At 35.3% G+C, this 13,042-nt stretch overlaps 1 protein-coding gene across 1 annotated transcript in view; it reads right to left on the bottom strand.

Annotated features, from left to right (window-relative positions):
• Positions 1–5,210: 5,210 nt before the first annotated feature.
• Positions 5,211–13,042, bottom strand: part of LOC143247665 (uncharacterized) — a 33,525-nt gene continuing 25,693 nt past the window's right edge. Inside the window, exons 2-3 of the mRNA XM_076496048.1 lie at positions 8,649–9,098; positions 5,211–7,002 (exon numbers count right to left, since the gene is read on the bottom strand). Coding sequence (XP_076352163.1) covers positions 5,921–7,002; positions 8,649–9,098 — 1,532 coding nt within the window. The 3' untranslated portion in view covers positions 5,211–5,920. The remainder of the gene's footprint in view (positions 7,003–8,648; positions 9,099–13,042) is intronic.

The following is a 13,042-nucleotide window of genomic DNA, read 5'->3' as shown; positions in this document are numbered from 1 at the left end:
ATTATTTTCATCAAACTTGGGAGCATTTCTGTTATTCACACTGGATGACAACACTTTTAGTTTTGATTGTTTTAGAGTAAAATCGCATTGAGTTGTCTGCTGTGTCCATTTCGAGCAATCTAACTTCGGATTCTAGTGTAGCAAGTCCATAAAATTATCGCTGTCCAACCAAGGAGAGAAAATTTTGTCTGGTATCAATTTTTTAAGAAAAAAAACGTAGAGAAGTGTTTTTCAATGAAAAAAATGTCTTGTTTACTGTTAAGTAAAAAACATTCTTGCTCTACCCATCATGACTGTTTAGCGCTATAAGCCAGTGAGCTTACCAGTGAACAGCATGAAAGATATTTATCTGTTTTAAGTTAAATTTCTGTCTTAAGAAACACATGACTATTTTATTATCTTCAGTAATCGATTGTAATTACTAAAATTTATTATATAACAATTAAAGCAGTTTATTAATTAAAATCAAACAGATGACATTACTTGATGAATTTAACCAATATTTAATTTTAATAATTTTTTTTAGACAACCGTAATTATAAATAATTTTGTTACAAGCACATGTTTGTATAGTCATGTAATATTCTTATGTAAAACTGACTTTCTCAAAGAGTATTCAGTGTATCCGAAGTAAAGCGGGGGAAACACCAGAACAAATTACAAAGTAACACTAAATGTAAACAAAAATAACTAAGTTTGTATATGGAAGTAAAGAGTCTGTATGAAACGTGTAATAGAAATAATAATCAAATTTTGTTGACATTAGAGACAATATACGGTTCGTATATATTCATTCTGTACACTGAACGGTGGTATTTCACGAGATCCGTAGATTCGTCAACTGATTTTCTTCCTTAAGATGGCTTTTTCGTCAAAGAGTGGTCATGAGATCCCACGTATTGATGCTTACCTTATTAAGATATATTTCAGAATGTTTAAATCAAGTGTTTCTTACTTGACAAGAAATGTTGGATTTACCCATTGTGACTAGCGTTATCCACGTTACTGGTCGTTCACATTCAAGCATAGCGAAGGCAGTTACCTCGAGATATCTCCTGGCACACCACAACGTTTAGTTATAGTTGATCAAACCATGAGTGAAACATATGTTATTTATTTATAGTAAAAAAGGAGCAGGAGCTGCTAGTCTTCAAACAAAATTCTTTATATTATTTATTCACAGAATAATATGAAAGGTTGATTTTGAAAATGTGTAAAAGTGACTTTTGCAGTTTTATTTAATCTTTAAAAAAAGTTTGAACGATAATTAGTACTTTGAAAACTTAAAATATATGTACATAATATTGTGTCGATGAGGTTCAGTTATTCAAAACGTGAATGGTGAAAAGTAAGAACAAACAATAAAGGATATAAACTGGCTTTTCTGTGCCACTGCAGGAACTGAAAACCGAAGTTTAAGCGTTACAAGCTTTAACTAGAAGAAAGACAAATGGAATTTACGGTTGTTGTTGTTTGATTATTTGATTTACAACAAACTAAAGTTTTTATTTTCGTTCTTCTCCTTGGTTATGATTAAAAATAGCATAGATGACTTTAAGTATAGTTTTACGATATGCTTTTCCAATAGGATAAAGACATTTGTAGCTACAAAGGCAGTATTTGTTTCAATATAAATAAAGTAACAATGGGTTAGTGAGAATAACTGTAATTTATGTTCTAGGACTAACGAAGTAGGTGTAATTAGACTTTATTTCGTCATCTTTCTTGTGAAAACAGCTGTTTATTTCAAGTTTAGGCTAGAGTCTTATAAACTTTTGCGAACTTCAAATCTTTGTCCATTATCTTGTTAAAATTAACAGGAGATATGACCAGCGATTGGTTTTTATCTCGGGGGATCAGGAATCTCCTTTTGGAATTAAGACATCGTTTAAAATTGAATTTAATTGTATTTTTTTACTTTTTTGGAGGACATCGAATGATAAGGAATTCACAGTGAACTAAAAGTGTGAGTGTTAAACATGTCGCACGTGAAGTATCACACTCCACACATCGCAACATCAGCCTATAAAAATTGTTTTCAAAGAACGCCATTAACCCTCTATACATACGAATTAACCCTTCCCTTTGCAATAAGGTCAGTAGGGAATCGTTTTCGCTTTGTAACTTATTGGGTATCTGGAAAAAAAACAACAACATACAAACATTAATGGTGAAGCTATTAGACAGAAGTGTACTAATGTTGAATAATCGCAAATAAGGTAAATTTATCGCTAGCTTTCAAGAAAATTCATTTGCATTACAATAAAACTGAAAATTCCGCCGGTCTTTTTTTGCGTGGTAGTTAGAGTATTCTGTTGATCGTGGGTTTGAAATCCATCTCCTAAAAGTCTCCGTCTTTCAGGTGTGGGAGCATTATAATATTACGGTCAATCCAACTATTTGTTGTTCAAGAGAAGCCCAAGAGCTAACAAATGTTTTGGGCATATCCTAAGCTAACCTCCTATCTTAACTCATCACTTTCATCTTAGGACACGTATGGAGATTTGTCGAGGTATTTTTAAAGAAAAAAGTGCGTCTTACAAAACGTAAAATATAATACTCATCTCTTACGACTACATAGCGACATACACTACACGGCAAAAATTAGGGGGTTCGGCTATTTCAGCCACACCTTTTGCTAATAGGTGCATAAAATCAAGCATACACCCATGTAATCACCATAGACAAATATTGGCAGTAGAATGTGTCCTAGTGAAGAGCTCAGTGACTTTCAACGTACCACTGTCATAGGATGCCACCTTTCCAACAAGTCAATTTGTCAAATTTCTGCCCTGTTAGAACTGCCCCGGTCAACTGTAAGTGCTGTTATTGTGAAGTGGAAACGTTTAGGAGCAACAACAGTTCAGCCACATAGCGGTAGGACACACAAGCTCACAGATCGGGACCCCCGAGTGCTGAAGCGCATAAAAAATCGTCTGTCCACAGTTGCAACACTCACTGCCGAGTTTCAAATTGCCTCTGGAAGCAACGTCAGCACAAGAACTGTTCATCGGGAGCTTCATGAAATGGGTTTCCATGGCCGAGCAGCCGCACACAAGTCTAAGAACACCATACACAATGCCAAGCATCGGCTGGAGTGAAGCACACCGCCATTGGACTCTGGAGCAGTGGAAACACGTTCTTTGGAGTGATGAATCACGCTTCACTATCTGGCAATCTAATGGGCGAATCTGGGTTTGGCGGATGCCAAGAGAACTCTACTTGACTGAATGCATAGTGCAAACTGTAAAGTTTTGTTGAGGAGGAATAATGGTCTGGGGCAGTTTTTCATGGTTTCAGCTAGGTTCTTTAGTTCCAGAAGAGGGAAATCTTAATGCTGCAGCATACAATGGCATTCTAGATAATTGTGTGCTTTAAACTTTGTGGCAACAGTTTGGGAAAGGCCATTTTTTGTTTCAGCATGACAATGCCCCATTGCACAAAGTGAGGTTCATAACGACATGGTTTGCCGAGGTTGGTGTGAAAGAACTTGACTGGCCTGTACAGAGCCCTGACCTCAACCACATCGAACACCTCTGGGATGAAATGGAATGCCGACTGCGATCCAGGCCTTCTCGCCCGACCTCACTGAAGCTCTTGTGGCTTAATAGGAGCGAATCCCCGCAGCCATGTTCCAAAATCTAGTGAAAAGCTTTTCCAGATGAGTGGTGGCTGTTATAGCAGAAAATGGTGGACCAACTCCATATTAATACCCTTTGTTTTGGAATGAAATGTTCAACAAGCACATATGGGTGTGATGGTCGGGTGTCCACATAGTACTGAAATGAGATGTTCAACAAACACAAATGGGTATGATGGTCGGGTATCCACATAGTATTGGAATGAGATGTTCAACAAACACATATAGGTGTGATGGTTAGGTGTCCACATAGTATTGGAATGAGATGTTCAACAAACACATATGGGTGTGATGGATGGGTGTCCACATATTTTTGGCCATGTGGTGTATCTGTAATCTTCCTGTGGCTAAAATATTTTTAAACATTTTAAATTCTGTTATGTAAAATTTGGGTGAAATAATTATAAAAATGGAAAGTAACTAAATTTGTCGTGTATTTTATTTGTTTTAGCCATCTTGGGTTGTATGCAATATCCAGGGTGGGAAATCGAACCTTGGATTTTATTGTCTTAAGTCTGTTGACTTGTCAGTGTCCTACAGTGATATATTATAGATAGAAAATAAACTTTAGAAACAACAGTTCCGGGTCAAGAACAATGATGTAATGAGATTTATTTGTTTGTTATTGTTTTTAACTTCGCGCGAACCTATAAGACGACTACCTGCGCTAGCCATTCATAATTTAGCAGCGTAAGACTAGATGGAAGGCAACTAGTCGTAACCATCCAACACCGACTCTTGAGTTACTCTTTTACCAACTAATAGTGGGATTGACCGTAACTTATAACTTTCCCGCGGCTGAAAGAGCGAGCATGTTTACTATGACGAGGATTCGAGCCCGCGATCCTCAGATTAAGAGTCGGGTGCCTTAACCATCTGGCTATGATGGGCCAGGAAGGCGTGATGAACTAAACCTTCTATCAAGTACATTGTCAGATATGTTTCCCTTCACACTTTGTTTTCGTATTATATCCCTAATGACCTCATTAGATGCTAATTACTATAATAATTGACCCTCTTAATTCATTAAGTACTTGTATCTTTAAATTCAAGGTTAAAATATACAAAAAGTATAAATATTTTCGTAAGGGGATGGGGAGGGCAAAACACATACTTAGGGGGCCATTATTTACCATGTAAATCAACAGACTAAAATTATGTGTCACGTGTGCTTTTTTTAAACACAAATTCGAATTTGCAGTTTTGATAAAAATCACGAGAGATAGTTTTACTGCAATGTTAAGCTTACGTCACAACAGGTACAATTTTGTGGGTCTGTAAAAAGTAAGGGGGCAAATGTCCCCCCTTGGCTCTTCTTACGGGCGTCGATGGAAAGCAAATGAAGGTTTTGTTGTAATCCTCCTTGTTTTGCAAAAATCTTTGAACAAAATAGACCATGTCTACTGGCCATCAGTTTCCAGTAACCATACAAACAATTACTGTAATTGAACCAGCGAAGTCCGGGTGACAAAACACTTAAGAAACTCGCATAACGGATCACCTTTGTTGTACTACAAGTAACGTTTCGTCGTCTCTTGAGAGTAAATCTTTGATGAATACAATGTTTTATTTCAATTAATGGCTTTATTATTATACACTATATGTAATAACAACTAGTATTCTTAATGGTAAAAGTATGCGAACCTGGAAGTGATAACATCAACTTGAATTTCTAAACATAATTCTTTTAAAAGTTTCATCACGCTAGTTGCTTAAGACAATTGAGTTTGTAGGAACTAAACTCGTGAAGAATACTGTAACCTGTATATACATATACACATATACGCATAACATTTTCATTCTACATTAAATTACTTAAATAAATGTCCTAAGATTCGTAAGTAAGTAAGTTTTTTTGAATATGCTGGTTGTTTTATTTTTACAAGTTCAACGTGTATTATCAAATCTTCCAAAATCCGAAACTGAATTTGAGCATCCGGGGTACAGAAGAAAGACATCATGAAACCAAAATACAGTTATCACAGCATTTATCAAAATTGTTTTAATGTTGCTCCACTGTCTTAAATGATCTTTTGACTTTGCACTTGCATTGCATAGATCAAATTGCACTTTTTTATAGGTTTTTTTTTATCGCCACGTGCTATAATGCGGGAAAGTTAAGTAGATGTAGTAGTTGTCGAAAGTTTGGACAGTTTGGCACAATAGATGACCTTAATCGTCAGGTTTTTAAGTCTCAATACTTTTAATGCGTTCACTTTCGTTTCGCCATGAATATTTTGGAAAAACGAACTTTTTTTTTAGTCCAGCCAACTTGCCGGACTATAACATCCACAACCTTCTTGACTTATTGATTGTTTCTTTGGCCGAAATATTTTGGAAAATCTCAGCATCGGCCCAAGGCGAGATAATACACATAAACATCTTGCTTGTCCTCTGGTCAGTGAGGAATGCACTAAAAGGAATGAAGGCCTCGCCTCCTTGAACAAATTGCTTGATTTTTGCAAAAATTTCTGGGAATTCTGTAGCGAAATTGATTCCTCGGTCCTGCAGATGTCGCTTAACAGCTTCACATTCCTGGTGTCTTTGCGTTAGGTCGGATCCGGGACCTTTAGCTACAGCGAATAACACAGTTTGTATGTCATCTTCAGGTTGGGGTGACGTAAGCTGTAGCTTGGTTCCTCGTATGATTATATCTCGCTCCACCAAAGCACCCGCACCACTCGACATCTCCTGAGTTACACGTACAGCCGCTAGGAGAACAAACTTCTTCCTTGGGTTGTAGCGGTCACAGAGAGAACGGATCTGGGTATACGTGTCAGAGCCCATTTCCTGGGGCATGATCTCACCTCGAGGGACATAAATATTCTGCCCACGAAGTGAGCCCCAACCTTTACACATAAAATCAACTGCATCATCAGTGCTATAAAACACCAGTTTCACGGCACCTCGTCCCCTGGAGAGATATCCTCGTCTCGCACAAACGGAGAGGTTACGTCTGGAAACTGCATCTTGACCAACTTTCACTAGAATTTGTTGGCACACGTTGCTGATCTTCGTGTAGGGGCACTGGTTTTTATGATAATCCCAGTGAACTTTGCGACAGTGCCTACTACAGTAATAGGTGTAACAGTTCGGACACATATGCAGCTTGGACCTCGCAATTTCCGTGGGTACGATTTTAGAACACTTTGGGCGATTGCACGTGATTGCTCCCTGTCGGTGAGGGGACTCGTACTTGGAATTTTCGCTATCCGTCGAGCCGATTAATTCGCTGGTGTGATTGGTTGGTTCCAGAGAGGGACAGGAAAACTTTACTTCGGTTTGCTCGGTAGACTCTTGAAAAGATTGGCACTGGTGTTGTGTGACTTGTCCTTTCAGAGTAGGCGATGATTCCTTGTTATCTATTGGATAGGAGAAATAATGAAAAGAAAGATTGTTTAAACGCAGTTAATAACTGACAGAAAAAATGTGTTATCGAATAAAACCAATGCTTCTTCCCAGAATAATAATAAAATAACTATTCTGCCAGTTATCATTGTCATAAACACCTCCAACAAATCCAATAGTTTCGAAATTTCTAGGCATACTTTTACCATTAAAAAATAGTTTTTTTTTACTCTTTAAAGGCAGTGGTGCCTATGAGAGGGACATTCGGAGGCATTTATCTATGGAAGGAGGATAAAGGGTTTTGTTTTGAATTCTGTGCAAAGCTACACGAGGGCTATCTGCGCTAGCCGTCTCTAATTTAGCAGTGTAAGACTAGAGGGAAGGCAGCTTGTCATCACCATCAACATTTGGGATACTCTTTTACCAACTAATAGTGAAATTAAACGTAACATTATAACGTCTGCACATCTGAAAGAGTGACCATACTTGCTGTGACGGGGATTCGAACTCGCGCCCCTCAGATTGCAAGTCAAGACTCCGAACCACTTCGCCATGCCGAGAGGAGAAATGAAATTAATATATAGAAGAGATAGAATAGAAGTATAGGTATATAGAGAAGCATATAGATATATATATACACACATACACATACAGGGAGAGTTGTATAGACGACGTAATGTTTGTTTTTCTGAAACGTTATGTTATTATAACCTTACATAATATACACAGATTTGACCATAACAAAAATTCGATTTATAGCTTACAAGACACTTAAATATATTTCCAAATATTCATGCTAAACCTTTTGAACAACTGCATAGGTCTATATGACCAACGTCGTAACCATTTGTACTCGTTACGATTTACATACTACTAGTTTCTAATATACTATGTGAAAATCACAAAATTTGGTAGACTTTAATAAACATTACAAGGCTTTTGCACACGAAAACCAGATTTTATGATGAAGTATATTTAATGCTTTAGCAAGCAGTTCTGAAAGGGTTAAAAGAGCTCTCACCAGGATTGAAGTTCTAGAGAGGATGGAATGGTATTTCTCACCATTCTTTACTAACGCTTGTTTGTTGTTGTTGTTAAGTAAAGTAATCTTTTCTGACTTTTCGAGACCTTAAAGAATGGTTGAAATTATTGTAAGAGAAACGATTACTGTTTTGACGAAACGATCTCTATGAGGACCAGACGAAGGTCATTGAAAGTCTGCTTAACGGCCATTTTGATCAAAAGTTTGTATTTTCGAATTTATTTTCGCATTTCTATGATTTTTTCATACGTACAAAATATACTTGGTTTTATGTAATAGTTTGTTCATTCGTGTTTTTTGGGGAACTGCTTTTATAAATAATATATTTGATGCAAAGTACTAACGCCATCTATTATTTAACTCAAAAGACTTCTACGTAGTTTGAGGTTTTCCAATATGCTTTATCAAACTTGAATATTTTAAATCTTCTCTCACGTATAATCTTATCAGCCTGTCAGGACCCCCAGTGGGACAGCAGAAAGTCTATGGGATTTCCAACGCTAAAATCAGAGGTTCGGTTCCCCTCGGCTGACTATACGAAAAGCACAAATACACATCTTTCTGCCATAATGTGGGGTTAAGCTGTAAATGGACAGTTGAGTGCATAGAGCAACTCACCTTGGACTTTTAATATTTGTTCTTTCCTTTTGGGAAATATCTCTTTGGTGGAGTGGTCGCTTTCAAATTCCGGCTCAAAAGCAGCTGAGAAGCTGGGAGTTGTCCTTTTCTCTGTTATTACGGGTCGCAGAGAACCTATGTCATTTATTCTTCGAGTAGGTGATTCCCGTTGAACCTCGCGGCCACTTAAGACTGTTGTAGATGGCGTCGTGTCAACATGTAAATTCTTACGAGTATCCGTCATTTCAGACCAATCAGTGGAGGGAAGTGTTCGTCCTTCACAAATTACCTGGGCTGAACTGACAACTCGATGGGCAGTTGGGCTGCCACGAAGTGCCGACATGGGGCTAGAAGATCGAGTACTGGAAGGAATGGCCAATAAAGAATCCAAAACGTCCTCCAGTGATGTAATAATGTTTTCTCGCTCTTCCTCGAAATCATCTGGTACACCTAAAAGACAACAACGTGATAAAAATAAACCCGTTTTGTGGGAATTTAAAAAAAGTAGAATTTTCTTGAAAACTTTTCGCAGAGTACGAATATGGAAACGTCAAAAACGTTTTACTGGTTTTTTACCACACACTTGTTTTCGTGATCATAAACTATTTTGTTTGGTTAACGAAAAGAGTATTCAATTAAATACTATGATTCTTCCAAGAGTAAGAATAGATACGTAGTTGTTTTCCAGAACTCAGATAGAACACAGAGTTACTTTTCAAGGCTAAGGTAGAATATACTGGTCGTCTTTTAAGGTTAAAATGAAATTTCGTGCGCTTTTAACAACTGATATAGAAACTGGCGTGTGCAATACCAATACTGGGTCTCTGCAAATTCGGATAAAAAAAATGGAGATTTTCTTGGTTCGGAAAAAATAAGGAGGAATCTTACAAGGCTCGTAAAACAACACGTAGGAGTTTTTTCGTAGTTCAGAAAGGAATTTTGCAAAGCTCAAGTATAACATAATGGTGCTTTGGAAATATTCGGTTAGATACTGCCCGATCTTAAGATTAAAATAAGGTAGAACTTTACAAATTTAAGATTACAAATACAGAGGATTTTTTGCTAATTTTACGATACAATACCGCGGAGCTTTACAAATATAAGATTAAACATGGAGGGAATTTTTTTGCTAATTTTACGATAAAATAAGATAGAGCTTTTCAATTTTAAAATTACAAATACATGGGATTTTTTTGCTAATTTTACGATAAAATACGGAGAAGCTTTACAAATTTAACATACAAATACCGCAGGGTTTTGCAATTTAAAATAAAATACGGCGGAGCTTCGTAAGTTTATAATACAATCCGATAGAGTTTTGCAAAGTTAATATAAAATACGACAGAACTTTGCAAGTTCAAGAACAAATAGGGCGGAGTTTTCCATAGGTTATATGGAATGCAGCGAAACTATGTAAAGTTCGGATAAAATAAATGGCATAAAGTTAGTTCTTCAAATCAGCCGTTAGGGTAAAAATTGAATTATCTTCTGTTTTTCACCCCTTTGCAACTTTTAACAATCTGTGTGTTTCGTATAGACAAAATATAGGAGAGTTTCGTTTATTAATTAATTAACGCCTTACTGTACAAACGATCTATGGTACTTAAGTTACATCGGTATACAACATCTATGTGGAGTTTTAATAATGAAGCCGTATAAAGCACACATTTAGGTCAGTTGCTTTCTGGTGGCCCCAAATTTTGTTAAATTACGTAATAAAACCACTGGTATATCACAAAGTAATTTATTCTATATACTTCTCTCATAGCTTTAAATGATTCTGTTTACTTAAAAATTAAAAGCACCTCCTTTTAATCAGCATTTCTAATAATTAAGTTAACTCAAGATCTTTCCATGAAATGTCTTACTCTTTGTTGCTAACACTATGTAAATTAGCCATCCCAGATTACTACGTATAACACAACTCTGAAGAGTAACGCCATCTAGTGGCAATGTAATAACTTGAAATTAACAAGTGCAAAAAAAAACAAAAAAAACATAATCCAGCGAACAATAAAAAATTCCACCTCTGGATAAACTGTAAGTTTACGGGATGGATCACAAGTAAACTAACGCTATTTTATTTGTATGTGTCTTGACTTTAAGTGTTTCTGTGTTTATATATATGTACAAAACATATATACTATCTTTCGTTTCTACATTTTGTTGTTATTTTTGTTTCTTATCGGTACCAATATATTTTATTATATATTATATTCATTGTTATCCAGTCACGTGGTAAATAATTCGTATGTTCACGCTGTTCAGTCTTATTGTCAAAAGATCCACGAGAAATGGACACACAGCGCGAATTTAAAAAAAAATGATATGTTAAAACCGGGTGCATCTGTTATTTCTCGATAATCTAAAAAATATTAAATTTGTAACGTTGGTAAGAAATTTTTATGTAGCTTTGACATTTTTGCATATCAGTAGAATCTTTCACGTGTCGACGTCTTCTATTAAGTTAACCCTAAACAAGCGAATTTTACTTCTGTTAATATTCACTCACATACGACATTTAAAATGAAAAAAACAAAACAAAAACAAATTCAATTACTTACTTTAGTTCTTCTAGAAATAACCGAGTGGTAAAATTGCCGAACATATAACTTTAGTTACCGTAGCATTTATTGCAAACACAGACACCCAACTATCCAAGACAACCTTCGGTCGAAAGATTCGTTGTTTTTTAATGTATTCCAGCTTTTTTGCTGTCTTTCAAAATATGTAATGCATTACCGGTGAGATTTACAATTTTTGATAAAATTTTTTAGTACAACGACCTCTATACTACTGATAGATATATAAAAAAATAACTTGTTTTAAACAACGTTTCGCTGGAACACGTACATAGTAATGTATATATTTTTACCATTTTAATACTGTCCTAATATTATAGTGTAACTATACAGCTATGCTACTATTTTTAAAAGTTTTTTTTTATAATATATGAAATATAAAGATCATTTTTCCTTCTGAACTTCTGTCAAAATATACTCGACTTTGTCCACTCTTGAACAATTCTATTGGATAATAGTTGTTTTCTAACAATAACCCAAGTACAGGACTAAATATACGCTTCCACTACGGTTGTTTTACTGCATGCCTCACATAGTGTTTTGAAGGCTTTGTTTTTAATAAACCAAACCAAATCCATTTCCCAGACAACCGAATACGCATAGTGACGTTCGATAAGCCGTTTCGTATTTATTACTTATGTATAGTTGCAAGTAATTTGTTTAACCCGCAAAATATCTCTTCAACAGCAATTGAAGTTTATTTTACGCGGACGCTTTAACTTGTCGAGATTTTTATATATAATTATTTCAAACAATTAATATAACTTAAACTTATTATACGGTGTGAGCGAACCATAAAAAAACTAAATAATATTAGTATTAAACTAGTAACCATGGTTATAAGTAGCGTGCGATCATGTAGGTAGCCATAGTAACAGACAAGCAATATTCTACATATTCTGTGTACCTCCAAGCACGAACTAGACGCGTGATAAGGTGTTAACGTATCGAACTATAGTTCTTGGAGTGCATGGTTCGCGCTAATTTTGCAGTGAAATTGAACTTCGCATTTTGGAGCTGTTCTAACAATGAAGGGGCAAATCACGACTACTTTAAATTTTAATATCTCTTCAGACATATTTTTCCGTTCTATATTCTAAACTCAGGTAACAATAATATCCATGTAAAATGCTCTGATTAATACAATTTATTACGAAATAAATATAATAGCCTGAGTCGGGTGCGAAACTCCAGTGAAATTTAAACGTTTTTAAAAGTAAAACTGTTGTGGTAAGAACGTAAATCATATTATCAGAATGTGTTTTTGTTACATTTTCAGTAATTCTATTTAATTTCGAAACATTTATAGTTGTTTTTGATAAGATTTTTTATTAAGTCAGCTATTTGTCGAGGCACAATAATTGTGGGTAATATTGAACGAAAGGTAAAATGAAATGAACACAGACAAGAAACGAAATAACACAACGTACTCAAATCAAAGTTTATTACATAAATCAAGAATAATTGTTTTAGCAGAACAAAATAATTCGTTATACAACTTAAAATACACGAAAACTGAATACAGAACAAAAGAACTCGTTACATGATTTAAAATAAAAAACAATACAGAACAAGTAAGCTTAATGGAAGGGAAAATCAAAATCGTGTATTAATTGTGACATCAGTTAAACAAACATATATTTAAAAATAATTTTTTTCTGGTGAATCTCAAATAAAGAGTAAATGGTGTAATTATTAAATTAATAAACTGGTGCAAATCTGGCTACAAATAAAAATAATAGTGATTGAATGTGTGAATGTTTACAAATTTTGACAAAAACAAGGCGTTAGAGTTCATTTATAATAACACTC

This window comes from Tachypleus tridentatus, chromosome 3 (genome assembly GCF_004210375.1).
Source record: "Tachypleus tridentatus isolate NWPU-2018 chromosome 3, ASM421037v1, whole genome shotgun sequence".
NCBI lineage: Eukaryota > Metazoa > Arthropoda > Merostomata > Xiphosura > Limulidae > Tachypleus > Tachypleus tridentatus.
Note: the sequence above shows the minus strand (reverse complement) of the source record. Positions and strands in the feature narration are given on the sequence as shown.